Source organism: Oncorhynchus mykiss, chromosome 4 (assembly GCF_057628025.1).
Source record: "Oncorhynchus mykiss isolate SJ-2025 chromosome 4, ASM5762802v1, whole genome shotgun sequence".
Lineage (NCBI taxonomy): Eukaryota > Metazoa > Chordata > Actinopteri > Salmoniformes > Salmonidae > Oncorhynchus > Oncorhynchus mykiss.
In genome coordinates, this window is record NC_143025.1 from 19,085,269 (window position 1) to 19,102,500 (window position 17,232).

Genomic DNA, 17,232 nt, shown 5'->3' on the forward strand with positions numbered 1-17,232 from the left:
AAGAATAACATGTTCACACTACATGCATATCTCTTCGAGGACTTCCAAAAACCTTACTCAAGATGAACTTTCGTACTATTGATTTGTGTATAAAAAAAAAACTATATTCCAATATTCAACCATGTCTCCCAACAACATTGAGAGAAAACTTTGAAACGAATTATTCTAACATTGTTATTAAAAATAAAAAGTTTATAGAAGCACTATGTCGTTTGTGAATAGAGAAATCAATAATCCCTAGACTTAAATAGGCATAATAATAATAATACAAATAATAATATTAATCGTATTATAATATATAAAGTGGTTGATATTAACATCAGCGCAACTTATCAGTTTAAATAAATAAAATAAAAATGATGTTTAGGCCTACAAAAAAAAACGAATGTAGACTCAGATTTCTCAGATTTGTGGTTTACCAGAGAGCCAGACAATAAGTTCATATAATTATTGATAAAGAAACGCGTTTGTTGCTGCTGCTATTCTACTTATTAACAACAGGTGCTACAAAAAGGTGATTAGTTAAGGTGTGGAAAAGCCTGGTAAGGTACCGTGCATATCTCACTTTAAGGGGGGGGGGGGGGGGGGGGTTGTTTATGTTTCCTACCAGACTGCATCTCCCTGTTATTTTGGTGACCCGATGCTTCGGAGTAAGTAGGCGGTAGCAGCACCAGGGTGGCTGAGTAAAGTCGATGGTGCTGAATCGGTCGACCCACCCGCTGTTAATAACGTGAAATAAATATCTGAGCCTCAGCGGCATCGCCCCTCTTACACCGCAGATATCGACAACGTTAATATTTTACATTGTTGGCCTGTTCACCACAGGATACGCTTATTTGGACATTCGAAAACAGTAGGCCTACAGTGAAATTAAAATAAAAAAACAGCTCTAGGCGAATATATTTATTTTTAAGAATGTGTGTGTGTGTGTGTGTGTCCAGTAGATCATTCGATTATATTACAACGCTCAATAAGCTACTATTGATGGCCCAGTGCACCGAGTTTCCAACAGTTTTTGAAAGTCAAACTACAACAACAACAAAGTTTAACATCGATTTGAAACGAGATGTTATAACAAACAAATAAAGGGATAGTGTTATGTCGACAAATATAGTTTTGATGATAAGGCAACAGGTAGGACTATAGCCTAGCAAGGAACCTTCTGCTGTATGCAACCTTCTGCACCGTTCACAAAGTGGCACTATACAAACTTTTAACAGCCCTTTTTCTTTGTGGTAAACCCGTGTGACTTAGCAGCGAAGAAGGATGAAAGTTAACATCCATCACAGAGCTGACCAATAGGTTCGCTGCGCGGAGATGACAGATTCGCTGCTGGGTAGAGTAATTCATTTTGGATAGCAGTGGTCTCTGGGATCAATAGAGGGACATTAACCCGGGCGGACACTGTTGTTTCCCTGATGCCACCAGTACCATCCTCCAATGGCTAACAACAAGGCACCATTTTACAATCAGGGGACCCATAAAATGGGGTTAGAAACCTAGGCCTACATAGCACCTTTTCATAATTGGAATGCAGCCTAACTTGGGTAGACTTAGCCTTAATTAAGTTGTCACAAAATCAATTCTGAGTAAATTCTGTAGTGTATGCAAATATATCACATCCTTATTCACTCAATGAGCATAGGCTTAATAAGAGCGTAAGAGCTTTGGACCAGTAACCAAAAAGTCGTTGGCTCGAATCCCCAAGCCGACTATGTGAAAAATCTGTCGATGTGCCCTTGAGCGAGACAATTAACCCTAATGTCACCGGGAAGTCACACTGAATAAGAGCGTCTGCTAAATGACTAAATGTACATCTGAAATGAGGACCATATTCCAAGTGGGCACTTTCTGCTGCTTTTAAATCTCATTCAAATGGAAATTGGAGTGAATCTCGTTGATACACACAGTAAGTAGAAAGAAGCGACCACAAACATAGGCTTGTCCCAAGACATTGCGGGTCACATACACGGAACTTTTAATTTTAATTTTCACGTGGTGTGTGTGCAGAGAGATAATAATGCTGTCCTCGATGGTTTCCTCGGTTATGGGCTATTGAAGACCTAGGACAGACCCATGTCTTGATTGCAACATTAAACTTAGTTAGATAAGCTACTGGGCCTTAGTTTTGTGGTGCAAATACAATGTAAAATAGGTCCAATACTATATTACTTAACATATTATAAATATAGGCCTATACAGGTTTGTACAAGTAGAATAGACTCCACACACATTTTACGCATGCAAATAAGTATTTTGAAACTGATGCTCTTTAAAAAATGACAAATACATACTGTACAAACCAGGCTAAGAAAAACAATTCAAATAGGCCACATAATAAATGACTGTACATATTTTGAGGTAACCACCTGACAGGCTAAATTCCAAACTGAAATGGAACTACGAGTTAAATCTCCGCATGGTTTGGACCAACCCAAAAAGCTTTTTCCACAACCCCACATATCTGAGGTTTCTCGTGATCTAATGAAGCACCTATGACTTCTGTATATTTTACTGCTGCAGTATCGATGAATCGCCCACTGATCTATACATCCATTGACACTGATGAATTAGGATTGCTGACCTGGATTGACGTCAGCAGGCAGCGAGCTTTAACACGGGTCATAACAAGTCAGAAGTTGGGAAATTGTGAAGGAAAATTAGACTGAAAATGAGAATATAGATGAGGCCCCGTATAGCCTATGCCTTTACCGTCCATCAACTGCATACACAGCACATACAGCATAAACACATATAGCCAATACATTCATGGCTTTTATAGTTGGCTCAAATATTGGGTACATTTTAAGACAAATTCAAATATAGTTAGCTTTTTCCTAAACCATTTGGACTTATTCGTTCATGAGAACAGGTCTACCCTATTTGCTGTACATTATAGGATATACCTAAAGGAGGCACTGTATGCATATAGCACACAGTCATAGTTATTCTAGTCTAGAATTAGCCGTTTTCCTTCTTGACCTTTGAAAAAAAGATACGATAAGTGAAAATAGGAAAAATCATATAGTGCATAGACATTGGGCCTCGTGATTACATGTAGACCTAAAAACAGAAGCAAATAGGCTTATTATATGTCTTTCACACAATAACATGCATAGCATTTTTCTATGACATTTTCCTAAATTGCATTCTGAAAATCAATCAGCATATCATATCCGGAAATAAACAAAGTGTGCGTCCTCTCCTGACTGAAACTCCAAGGTGTATACCATAGCCTGTATCTTTAAGGGAGTGCATTTTAATAGATTGTTTAAAATAACAGAGATTTTTATTTATGGCAGTAGCATGATGTTAAGCATGTCAATTAATATTTAACCATTAAGAAATCACATGTCCTGGCGCCAAGTTATGCGGCTTTATCAGGGAAAACCAAAGGCGCAAGTTTCTTATCCAGGCAAGACTCCCCAATATCTCAAGGTAAATGTTGCATGGCGATGGCTTGCAGTTTTGCTCAAGATACGGGTCTGTCTCGTATCTCTTTAAATGTCTCATGTAATCTTTTTGAGAAATTCGAGGTTCAGTTTACAACATGAGCAAACATCTGTCTGACAGAGAGCTGGTGACGTCAGACAGCCTCAGACTGAGTGCTAACGCTGGAACAGTGGGCGCACACATTCACAGGCACAGTCACGTCTTAACATACGCGCGGGCACGTCATCATAGACGCTGGAATCACAGCCTTCGCTTTCTATAGTAGTGGTGCTCTACAGCGAATAAAATAGGCTACAAGCAAGGACGGACACCTATCAGAAGCGTGAGCAGCGGTTTGTGGCACAGCTCTGTCGCGGGCAACTGATCGCTTTAAATCATGCTGTATTGACTGAAGAGAGGCTAGTACAATCAATGGCTTGGCTTTGAAATCGTTCACAATTTATTGGAAAGGAGTGTGTGAGACGGGGGAGAGGGAGCGCGCGAGAGAGGAGAGAGAGGTGGAAATAAAGATTATTTCAACGATGGAACTTACAATGGAAAACATTGGAAATCTGCACGGCGTATCTCACTCTCATCAAACGGGTGACTTAATGAACTCTCCGCACCACGCACGGCAGTCCTTGGCGTCGCATCGGAACTTGGTGTCACACGGACGTTCAGCCATGGTGTCCAGTATGGCCTCAATATTAGATGGATCTGGGGAGTATCGCACAGACCATGCATTGTCCGGTCCCTTGCACCCCGCAATGACCATGTCCTGCGACTCCGGGATGACCATGAGTAGCACTTACACTACGCTGACGCCGCTGCAGCACCTGCCCCCCATATCCACTGTCTCGGATAAATTTCACCACCATCCCCACCCGCACGCCCACCATCACCCGGCGCACCAGCGACTCGCAGCCGGCAACGTCAGTGGCAGCTTCACCCTGATGCGGGACGACAGGAGCCTTGCCTCGATGGGTAATCTCTATGGCCACTACCCTAAAGACATGTCCGGCATGTGCCAGTCGCTGTCCCCTCTTTCCAACGGCCTCGGGTCTTTGCACAACTCTCAGCAGACTCTTTGCGCTTATGGTCCTGGCGCCCACCTCTCCAACGACAAAATGCTCTCGTCCGGAGGCTTCGAGTCTCACGCAGCGATGCTGTCCCGGAGCGAGGACCACCTGAGCCGGGGTTTGGGGGGGCACGGGGCCGGGATCATGTCATCCCTGAACGTTATGCCCCATCACAGCCATCCGCACTCTCAGGCTAACGGGTCCATGCTCTCTGATCGGGAGCGGCAGACGGCGGGGGGCGGGCAGGGAGGTGGTTCGGGGCAGGTGGAAGAAATAAACACCAAGGAGGTGGCACAGCGAATAACGGCGGAGCTCAAGCGCTACAGCATTCCCCAGGCCATCTTCGCACAGCGGATCTTGTGTCGGTCCCAGGGAACCCTGTCTGACCTGCTGAGGAACCCTAAACCCTGGACTAAACTCAAGTCTGGCCGGGAAACCTTCCGGAGGATGTGGAAGTGGCTGCAGGAACCCGAGTTCCAGAGAATGTCGGCGCTCAGACTAGCAGGTGAGTGAGGAGAAATGTGGCTAATGTGAAGGGATCAATTAGAAGTCAATGTGGCGAGACTATCAGTTGCTACTCAAACAAATTATGACTTAAACAAGTTAGTGTGGATTCTTGGAGGAGTTCACGATGGTTGTTATTAAATAACCATGTTGAATTGGTTGTTAGAAAAGATAAGTAAATCCAGATTGGATTGACTGCTTCATGCTCAGATAATAAAGTATAACGAGTAAACAAGCTAGGCTATGCTGTGGTAGTTTACTCTGCTGGTGATATCCTAATTAGGTGTTAAACCTGAAAAAGATAAATCAATTTGTTTCACGTTTTTGAATAGCGCTAATTTGCTGGCAACGTTATAGTAGGCCTATAGTTGTAATCAATTTTACGCACGGGCGTAATGGGGACCACACACACACACACACACACACACACACACACACACACACACACACACACACACACACACACACACACACACACACACACACATACACACACACACACACACACACACACACAAACTCACGAGGTGTTTCGACCACAGACAAAATGAAATCAAACAGGGAATGGCTTGAATCAAATTGATTGTGCATCTCTGTAACTGTATCATTTGGACCATAATAACGAGAATAAAATGGTGCGATTATTGACAGAAAGACTGTAGTGTTGTAGTATTGATGACCCTTTGTGAAGTTTCACATATTCACTCTTCTTCTGGTGTGGAGTCGTTCCAAAAGCCTCGCGCTAATTATATGTATGTGTTCAAATGGACCTGGAATTCTCGTGGGCCTTCCCTTCCCCTGTCGACTCCGGGAGGCGTAAACAATGCGCGTCTGAGGTGTGCTTAGCAGCAGAGCAGCGAGTCAGGGGAGCGTGACCTCCCGCGAATCGATACTTCGGGTCCCGGCGTCCCTTTTTAAAGTAGCCACTAATAAATGATCCATTTGGATCTGAAAGACAGCTCAAGAAACAGATGCCTCTTGTCTATGATTTTTTTTTTACATTCTGCTTAGGCTATACTTTATTTCTCAAGTATTTATAATAAATTATAAAGTCATACAGGTCGAATAGCGAGTTCATGGTGAACTAGTGTAATTATGTGTAAATAGAAGTAAAATAAGAACGGAGTGGAGGTGAAATAGGGCTAATTGAATCTACAAATAGGCCTAATTTAAGAATGATTTGTGGTTAAAGGGGACTTTTCTTGAATCTACAACATACCAACTCTAAAACAACAATCATATTTAGCGTACGCTTTTATCCAAAGCGACTTACAGTAGTGGGTCCCCCGTGGGAATCAAACCAGCAAACCTGGCATTGCATGCGCCATGCTCTCCCAACTGAGCTTACACCGGACAAAAACACAACAACCCAGGTTGAACATTGTGTTGTAGTCTATGCTGGCAATAAACATACATAGGCCTATATTCAAACGTTTGTTTTTACAAAGGTCTATGCAATCCTAGTATATAGAATTACAAATGATTAAGGCCTACACTAGCCTGCTTAAGGATGGCAAGGCAAAAAAGCACAAGGAAATTAATTTAATAACAATTAAACCACAAAATAATCATACTTCATTTTGGAAATTCAACAGACATATACCATTTAACTGTCACATATTGCTAATCACTCAACTTCGAGACATATATTTTTGAGAGGGGATGTTCATATAAATAATTTGAAATAGGCCTGCGATTGAACTTGTCTATTTATCCATTACTTTTATATTTCACTTTGAATTCAAAAGTTGCAACAATTTATTCATATTTATTTCTTCGTTCATTGGATCATTTATCCACCCACTTTGCCAGTGAGAGATAACAGTTTGAACAGTTTGAAACATTGTCCAGTATTGTACTCCAAGCCTTTACCGTGAAAACTGGAAATAGTGTTATTTTACAAGCTATAAAGCTTAGGAGCTGATTAAATAGGATTAATTAAGGGTGGAAAGCTATAGAATCAGAAGAGTTGGAAGTAAGCGCCACTTTGATGTTTCTGCAAAGCACTCGGTTAGGACATGCATGCGCTTCAAAACGTCAATCAGTACTTCTGTGTGTCGTATTTCAGTGGACAGTTTAATTAAGCAGATATAGTGGCATATTTTAGTTCCAGTCAATGCCCTATTGAAAAGCACTTCATGGAATATAAATGGTTACTTTGCACATTTAGCGGCGTTTTGGTATATAAAGATTTAAACACTCCACAATTGTCTCTTTAAGTGCCATTGCTAAACCTAATTAAACCTAATTGGGCAGTGGGGTTTTTATATAGTCGCAACCTGGTCTCAGAGCATTTCGTTTTATTTTGTACATAAATCCGAGACACTCCATTTAGTATGATTTGTTACATGGTTACGTAAGGAAGATGTTTACTTAAGGCAAAAACAAAGTAGGGTGATTGGTCTGGTGAACCGGTAGGCTCATAACGCAAACTTCTAGCAACTCATAGGTTGCAAGTCTGGATCTTATTACAGACAACTTTAGCTAATTAGCCACTTTTCAACTACTTAATACTTTTTAGCTACTTTTGCAACTACTTAGCATGTTAGCTAACCCTTCCCCTAACCCTAACCTTAACCCTTTTAGCTAACCCTTAACTTAACTCCTAAACTTAACCCTAACCTTATCCCTAACCCCTAGCCTAGCTAACAGTAGGTAGCTAGTTAACGTTAGCCACCTAGCTAGAATTCATAACATATCATATGTTTAGAAAATTCATACATTTTTCAAATTCGTAACATATAACACGTTTAGCAAATTCGTAACATATAATATGAATTGGAATTTGTAACATATCATACTAAATGGTTGATGGACATCCACAAACTAATACATACCATGCAAAACGTAACATATCATACTAAATGGAGTGTTTCGGATTTACATACAGAATATTACGAAATGCTCTGAGACATGGTTGATTGTGAACTGCATGCACTATACTAGAACTATGGCACAGAACTTTCCGTACGTGTGGTCCTGCATGCATAGGGTGTATATGTGCAGCATGCATGTCCGTTCGTATGCATTATTTTTAGAATTGATTCACGTATGCTCCATTTGTTCCCCCATGGGTATTTGCCTGAACGCATTAAGGTTGACTTCGGATATTTGAGGATGATATAGGCTACATAGACATTCTTCATACTTCAATAGGCTATTTTAATCGGTATAGTGCAAGTATCATACATTATTAACAAGTATCAATCATTGTAGTAGAGATATTATCGTAATTGTTATGGTTATTGTTATTATGGTCATAATTATGGCTATGATTGTTTAATAGCTGCACTCTTTGAGAGTGAACGCTGTTCCAGGAGGGTGTCACCTGGCCTTGACGTGATGTCTGTTGTCCTGTGAGCTACCTTGTTCTGTTGTCAGTTGCTCTCTAGCAACATGGAGTTGGGCAAAATGACAAATGACTGTGGTATGGAAATGGTGGGCGCTACATTTTACTTATTGCATTTAAATGCACCATTATGCACTGTGCGCATGCGGAGTGGGAGTTGGTGGTTGTGATTCTAAAAGGGATGCTGGCGATAGGCCTACTCGGTCGGCCACATCAATCAATAAATTCAAATTACTATTCCAAATTCATCACAGTCACACAAATCAATGCCGTTGCCTTGCTTAGCTAATGTGAAAACCCCAGTGGCTGCACACTCACATGACAATCCTCCCCATAAAATTAAAAATACGATGTAGTCAATTGAGGGGGAGTTCTGTCATGACAAAGATAGGCTGCGTGCCCTTTAAGCGCATACCCTAAAACGCATGGTTCATAATTGGAATGATGTGTAGTATTGTCCGCGTGAGGAGGGCAAGGTGAATCTCAGAGAAGATACAAACCTGATATGGCCTACAATTTAGGCCAACTAGTGCCTTTTAGGACAAATCATTATCTCCAAACAAGCTCACAACCTGCAGCTGTTCGAATGTTGAAGCCAATTAAACAAGGAAGCGCACATATACTGTAGCTATGGAGTATACAACACCTTTGATTGTGTTGAAAAAGACACGGCAAAGTGAGGGCTGAGATGCATAGATTGCATAAACGATGAAAACAATTCGTCTTTGCAGCTGTGTTGAATTCCACACTCCATCTCAATGTATTTGGTCGGGTCAATAAAGCAGTGATCGATAAGGATAGCCAGTGCATCTATCAATTATTCCGCCTCAGCACTCTCTCCCATTGGACTCTCCCAGAGCGTTGGGGGATGGCTGGGAGATTTAGGCAGGAGCTGGGAAAGGGGATGAGAGACTGGGAAAAGCCCCCATTGTACACATTTTTCTTTCTCTCTGTTGTAATCATGTTACATGTAGACTGGATGGAAAACTTGCCCTCAAAACGCCATTTGGGGGTTGGGTTACATAATCAGCTTGGATCTGTGTAAACATGTATCCACCAACGCATTGTTCCAGAATCACTCGGGAGCCATGAGGAAGACAACAGAGAGACAACCAAAATGATACGACCCTGCCAAACCTCCCATGTGGAAAGTACGACGCAATGAAATATTACGCAAGAGAATCAATCTCATTTATCCAAACATATAAAGCGGGGATATCAACATTTTATCGTTTGTAAAATGTCGATTTTGAGGATGAGTTTATGCTCTGTTCTAGTAATAGGCAATTCAATGAAAATACACGCAAATCATGGATAGGGAGAGAATAGCTCAATAACAAACTTAATCACAGACTAGGCCTAGTCTACATGCCAATTACATCACTGGCGGTCAACCTGTCTGCTGTCCGTACCCATACTATTACTATGGAGCAAGATTTTGGGGGGATTGCTAAGATATTCATGATAAACTAATATAAGTGAAAGGAGTCTTTTATTAATCTATCATCCAACAGTTTATATGCACAAGTAAGCCACATGTATGCAGCCTCCATATTCCCGACGTAACGCTGCCTGTCTGGGACATCACTGTACCTAAGCAACGACCAACCCAGCCTTCTCCACACAGCACTAGCATTTCTATCCACCTCCAAGTGCAGGCTAGATTCATGTTTACCCCCACCTAACAAAACCATTTTCAATTGGGATCACCGCTGTCTTTGGTGCTGAAATCTTTATATGAATGGCGCTGTTGGCCTGTGTTTGAGGCCATGTATTATGGCTTTAATAAGGGGCTGTACAACATGGTTGAGGTATGCTATGGAGGTAGGCTAGTGTGCCAGATGAGTCCAATTAAATAAATTAGGCTAGCCTGCGTCTAGCATAAATCCTTTACCCAACACCAGTCAACACGTGATCAATAATATTACACAATTTCACAATCAGATCCGTCTCACCATCTTGTCGTAGGCTCTGTTAAGACACAAAGTCCAAAGAATAAGGTCCCTCCCTATTCAATCAAATCCGGAAAACGCTTTCCCGGAATATTCGCCTCCAAAATACACATTTTCATATGGTGCACAGCAAAACTAAAGGTTTCAACAAAAGAGACTGAGCGTAAAATTTATCAAAAGCTGTGAAGCCAGAATGTTGTTAATAATCTTCCCAGGAAATCCGGTTCCTCTTTTTGATTGCATAGAACCTTTAGAAGTGATTGATTTAGGATAATCGAAAACAGGCGTGAAAAAAAAAGAGACGTGTTGATGCAGGCCTGCGAAATGATCGATGCGGACTTTAATAATTGATAAGCATGGGGAAGACAACGGGAGAAAATCATGCAGCTGCGGTTTCACAGACGCTCTTCGTTAAGCACAGCAATGTGTGTTGTAAATACTGGGATTCACACACGCGCGCTCGCGTACACACCACACACAGTGAAACCCTGTGGCTGTTGTGGACAATGGCCAGTACGCAGCCATTTTCCCCCGTACAATAATGAAAAGCTATATTCACATTCTTCAAATGTTTGTCAAGGCAGCCAGATGACGAATAATGATTTGTTCTGTGTTTTTCTGCCTTCAAGGAGACGAATTGAGCACTCACATACATCTCCCAATTTTTACAGTGTAGCGTGCCTGCATGTGCGTATGTGATCAGGATATAGAGTGCGCCATACATTGTTAAGTCCGATCTGATTCTGTATCGATTTCCATTCCCGGGTCTCTCCTTTCCATCGCTGGAGCTGTGACATGCAGGCATACTCCCCCTTCCCCCTCCTCTCCTGTGCAATACCATTTCCCCCATTAACAGCTCACCCTTCATAACATACAACGGAATGAATAATAAACGCATGCTTTCATTGGCACGATGCAGCTACAGCATATGCTGTAAAAACTGGTATTCCACTAATCATAGGCTATGTTATGTTGACATTTCTCTAAAATTGCGAAGCAGTTAACCCTATGCTGTAGATAAGGGAATAGCCTAAAATTACATTAGCCTAATTTCGTCCCGTCAACACAGTATAACCAATAGGCCTATGGCCAGACAGGCCTACGGTGAAAATGACAATGTCTCCATTAGGTAAAGGGATCAATAACAGAAGACTGTTCCGTTACTTACACAAGCCAATGTGGGCAGTCGCTCCACTCACACTGTACAGTAGTAGCCTTTAGTATAACCTCAGAACCTCACTGTCTCTTTTCCATATTTTCATCACATATGCACACACAAAAGAGAGATAATACACACGGGGGCATTGTAATTATAAATGCAGCACATAGTTCTAACCCGTTTGCATCAATAGGCTTACAGTCTAGAATACCGTCTATTCTAGTTTAGATGATCAATTCCTACGCTTTTCTGTCGCCCACTCTCCAAACCGGATCAATAGGAGAGAATGACCTTTAAATCAAATTGCTAGGAGAATGAACTGTGCGCATGAGGTTAGCATCAAAGGGTTAAATGGCATTGCGTCACTGATTTCAAATATCAAACAGTAAAGGAAGCCATTTTCTGAAGCCATCCTATAGGATCATTGTTGTAAAATCACAGCAACATTTCCCTGCCAGATAATATAATAATTATTTTGTTTACATTATATGTATTATTAGACACATGGAATGTCAATAAGCCTAAGCTTATATTGCCATATTTGGCACCGTAAAAACACACACACACATCATCAAGCCTTGGTTATTTGAATCAGCTGTGTAGTGCTAGGGCAAAAAACTACAAACAAAACACTAGGACCGAGTTTGGGAAACCCTGCAATACAGCACTTCCCGTGCGCCCTGCGTAACCGGTTGTAAAGCTCTGAGCAGTGGTGTTGAAATGCCGACTGTCTCTCCGGTTAGAAGTGGCGGTTTATCTGACGTCCCGACAGGTCATCGCTTATTCAATGTCCGATAACGGCTTGTTTAATGCCCGATCTAAGGAGAATACTGCAACGTTCGAAGAACAAAGTACACATTGTCCACCCAATTCTTAAGGAGAGAAAAGGCACACATCCCCATATTAGCCGGCAGTGATAATTGAATGGCAACATGCAATGACAACAGCCTCATCCATAGGCCTACACTGAATTCCTAATCGTTGTTCGTGATTTGATAAACACAACCATTCTTGCGTGTAGGTTCGGTTGTAGACTATAAGTCTAAACACATTATAAGGCAGTAAAAAACGTTTTTTAAACTGTGATTAAAAATGACTTCAGAAACGGGTCTCATTATAGGCCCATAATAACATAAAACGTGTTCGGCACCGCGTGCCAACAATCTCCTGCATGCCGCATTGGCTTCATAGATTATTGTCAAAAGAGGATCATGGTTTTTAAAGGTGACATCAAAGAGATAAATAAGTAGTGGAGGGCCTTAAAGTTGGGCCACAAATTTCACATGTTGCATGTTGATTATTTGCACACAACAACACACCGTTTGCCTACATTTTACAGTGGTAATAGTTCCAAAAATAGGATTGGAGACTAACTCGGATTTTACCACTCTTTATTTCTCATCAGCTAAATATTTTCCAACACTGAAACTTTCATTTAACTCAGAGTTGAAATAGAAGACAAGTAATTCCGAAGAGCATCCCAGCCTGACTCTTACATTGAAAACTGAAAAACTTACAATCATTTGGAATGAAAAAAATATTTTACATTACAGAAATATTATTGAATAGACAGTTAATCCTACCCTGAGAGCCGAGCCTGCATGCGCTCAAATACACCACATGCAACCAGGGTCGATCACACAGTAAAACCACAGTCATACACACGACACACCCCACGCCGTACCCACAGACGCAACCCGAAACTCCAGTTGGGCAAACACACACAAATCAACAAAGAAACAAAACGACCGTGAAATCAATTAATTAATTAATCAATGTTATATTACATGCTATTTAAACAAACGGAGTGGTTTCTAACATAAGAATTTTAATTTAAGTTTGAATATCTATTCAGCCAAAGCATTCAGCCAGGCCATCATTTTTCGGCCTATGTTTAAAGAACTAAGGCCCATTCTGAGACGGCATCTTTAGACCCCCTTTGATCCACTATTGGCTAAAGATTAAACATGTTGTAGCTTGAAGAAGATATGCAAATACATCATTACATCACATATTCATATCACATTCAATGATTCAATATCAAAATCAACACATTTAATCTTTGTGTGTGTTTGTGTTTTTTTTGTGTGTGTGTGTGTTAATTGCATTAACCCAACACGCACCCAAAGATACTATGACAAACTTTAAGCCCAACCCTTTTTACATGCTGCACTTTTGTTCGATAAAACAGTTATTTATTTGATAAAATATTGGATTAATTAAATTTCCTCTGACTTGGTTATTACATTTATTATTATTATTATTAGTAGTAGTAGTATTTTATTTATTATTTAATTATACTATGATTATGGTTTTATTTCCTAATATTTAGCCATATTTTCAGACATTTGAGCTGCCTCGTTGATTGAATAACATTTTTTATACAAGTACTCATCTGCCCTTTCTTTTCAGCTGACAACGGCAGAATTACATTCATCAAGATCGACCTTTGAGACGATTTGCAGGCTGCTTCACTGATAACATTTTTGGGCCGTCCCATAAAACACCGAAAAGAAGAAAAACACAAAATGTGTGACGAAAAGTTTTTAAACTTAAGATTTGACTTGGTAAATAGAGTCAGGACTAGAGGCCATATGTTTTATGGTGCCAGAGAGCAAATGAACCAGTTCTGAACATGCCAAGAACAGTAGGCTATGCTTAAAAAAACAAACATCACAGTTGCGCTATGCGTTTTAACAGGAGCCCCTCACAATGTTGACAATAGCCTTCTGTCTGCACAGTGATATTGCTGGCCACAAAGGTCACTCAAAAAAGATATTCACGAATCTGTGATCTGTTGTGGCCAGTCATCCATACTGCCAATTAAATTACTCAGCCTTTTTTATTTGTCTTTACATTTGACCTTTGATGTAGGCGATTTCTTAATTTGATTTCAAAAGGTAATATAACAATCCTCAATAAAGGCTCTGGTACAGGGTATTGCAGTTTTTCATTGTAGACCAATATCGTTTGATGATGCTAAACTTGTTGCTATAAAACAACTTAACAATAGAATAGGCTTTATGCAAAACATTGGCAGAAATACGATCACACGAAAAAAGACAGCCTACCTTCACAATATCAACGTAATATGTCTGCAATTAAATCATGGAGGCCGATGACGTTATGCTTTAATAATCTCTATTTCAGGTAACTAAAAGTAACAGCCCATAATAACGATTTAAAATGAGTCAGTCGTAGCTGATGATGGTGTGCATCTTGTATGTCCACCTCAGACATTGACCCAATGACTTGTTAGAAGCCAGCTATTAATAGTAAGTAATTATGAATAAGAGTCCATGGTTGACATAGTGACTGTTTCTCGCCTGCAGTAGCCCGGCCTCAGCGGGAGAGAGTCGCACCGCACCCAATTTCAGATCAGCCCCATTCAAGCCATCGATCCCAGGCAGAACGGTTGGCTGCACGGTGCGGTTAGTTATCGATTCCCCCACCATACCCCCCTCCCCCTCACTTCAAATCCGATAGAGCACACACCTCTAGCCAGGCTGCAGAGGCAGTTTTCACACGCTCACATATTTATTTAAATACCATTTTGAATCTGGAAGTATGCGTGGGCAGGCTTTTACCGAAATTGGGGATTAGTAACTCAAGTATAATAATTCAATGAGACACAATTAAGGACATTTGTATTATGATCAGGCCATATATTAAATACATTCACAATTGATTTACCACGTATCCCATGGGCCTATTGTTATCAAACGATGTATTTACTGATGATGTGGTGGGCCTACATTCAACAAATGCGTTCAACTGAGAGATACACCTGTTGTTATTGTGGGTTTGCTCTCACAGGCACCGCAGACCTCTTGATGTAAAAAAGATGATAGTTATTATGATGTAAATAATAGATCGAGTCAATCTCAGCGAAGTTAGTCAATGTTAACATTACCCCACTCTTACAAACATGTTGCACTGAACCTGTAGTGCTGTTTTACATGAACTTCTCAGACCAAAATTATCTGTCGGTTATTGCCTTTCTTAATCAGGGAAACACCAAAATGACAGAGTACATTATATAAAGTAGCGAGGTGTCACTAAATTATAAATATGTTTAATCATAAAACAAAAGTTGAATTTATATCACTAATCTTTAGATGGGCACTCCTAAATTTCCTCAGCAGCCTGACTGTTTACTTAGCAATGCCACCATATTTCATTTTGCAACTTTCACTGACATTTGTTGCCAATTAAGTATGATATGCCATGTCAATACATTTAAGCATGAGGTCTACAACATTTTCCAAGTCACGCATTTTGTCACATTTGACTTCAGTTAAACATGACTTGTAAGTATAAATTCATGTTTCCATCGATAATCTGAGCACTTGATCACTGTTTCTAAAGGCATTTAGCAGCTGTCAGCTCACACAATGAGCTGACTATATAGTCATTATGGTATTATTTTGATATTATATCATATCAGGTTCTCGACCTGCATAGGTAAATACAGGGTATTTCTCTAAAGGTGATTAAGGAGGTACTCGCTTCACTTTTATTAAAGAACAAACATCTAATGACAACATTTGATTGGTGAATTTTGCACACAGAGAAATGTCTTTGATGATCTCAGATATAATGGAAGCCTAATGACTGGTAAAATATAAAGTATCTCTTCAAAAAATAACAAAAAAGCGTAAGTCAAATGAAAATGTAGGCTTCCAGTGAATTTATTCTGAACTGCAGTTAGAACCATTCTTCTTCCTAACAAGAGATTTGAGCAGGTTGACTTTCAAAGTGGTCCTGAGTGAGTGTTATTGAAGCTGTGGGGGAATGCCTTGCAGCGGAGCAGTGTGCAAGGTAAACAAACAAATTGTATCAAGTTATCAGTATATTAGTACCAACTCTGCCTCATTACATTAAGGAGTATTGAGTTGTAAGTTTGCATCGGGAAACATTGGCACTGCCCTGCGGTCTGAATGGAATAAAATACTGTACAAACTAGCGTTTAAAGTGCAGCGCAGTCGATACATAGCCTACCAATATTTGTGCAACACAAGTCAAAACAAAATCCATGGATTTAAAATACTGTACGCCCCATTTTACAGCACTACCCAAGGTCTGGAGAAAAGGTGCATCCGATTCTGTGGCATCTAGAATCCTGCAGGGGGAAATAATTGAGTTTTAGATAACACACTGATACATGCCAACTGGCAGAGCCTATAAGGTAGAGAGAGAAGTGCCTGGGGTTATTTTCTGTAATGGCAATGGAAGCAGAACTTGAAGTTGACTTTATCGTGTGCATAAACATGTTCACCCGTAGCCAGTAAAAACAAATATTGTGAGATTCATTAAAACAGTGGTCTATGGCTAGATCAACCAATAGGCTACACTTTAACAGTAAGCCTACATGAATCTGTGTTTTACATTTAGGAGTGTTGTCATTAAATATGTAGCTATGGCTATTAGACATTAGTAACATTTTGGACAAGCTGATCAAAGACCTATGGGCTATTCATTCTGCAGTGCTAATAACCAAAACACATCACAACGTTACGTTCATTACATAGATCCAGTATGATTTCAATGTCTAGAGATAAACATATATTTTATTTTGACATAGTAGGCTGTTGTTTTTTTCGAACAAATATAACCGCAGCACAAAATTGACAAAAGAGTGGCATTTGGATAACCCAGGCAGGAACTGACTGTTGAAGCGAAGTCCTTGGAATAACAGGCTTGGTAGGCTAGTCGCCTTTATGAGTGAAATGAACTGGTGCTAACGGTTTATGAGGA

General features: G+C 40.4%; 1 protein-coding gene across 1 annotated transcript in view; it reads left to right on the forward strand.

The window, feature by feature from the left end:
- The first annotated feature begins 3,644 nt into the window (after positions 1 to 3,644).
- Positions 3,645 to 17,232, forward strand: part of LOC110521439 (hepatocyte nuclear factor 6-like) — an 18,800-nt gene continuing 5,212 nt past the window's right edge. The window contains exon 1 of the mRNA XM_021598986.3: positions 3,645 to 5,016. Within this exon, the coding sequence (XP_021454661.1) occupies positions 3,975 to 5,016 (1,042 nt within the window). The 5' untranslated portion in view covers positions 3,645 to 3,974. The remainder of the gene's footprint in view (positions 5,017 to 17,232) is intronic.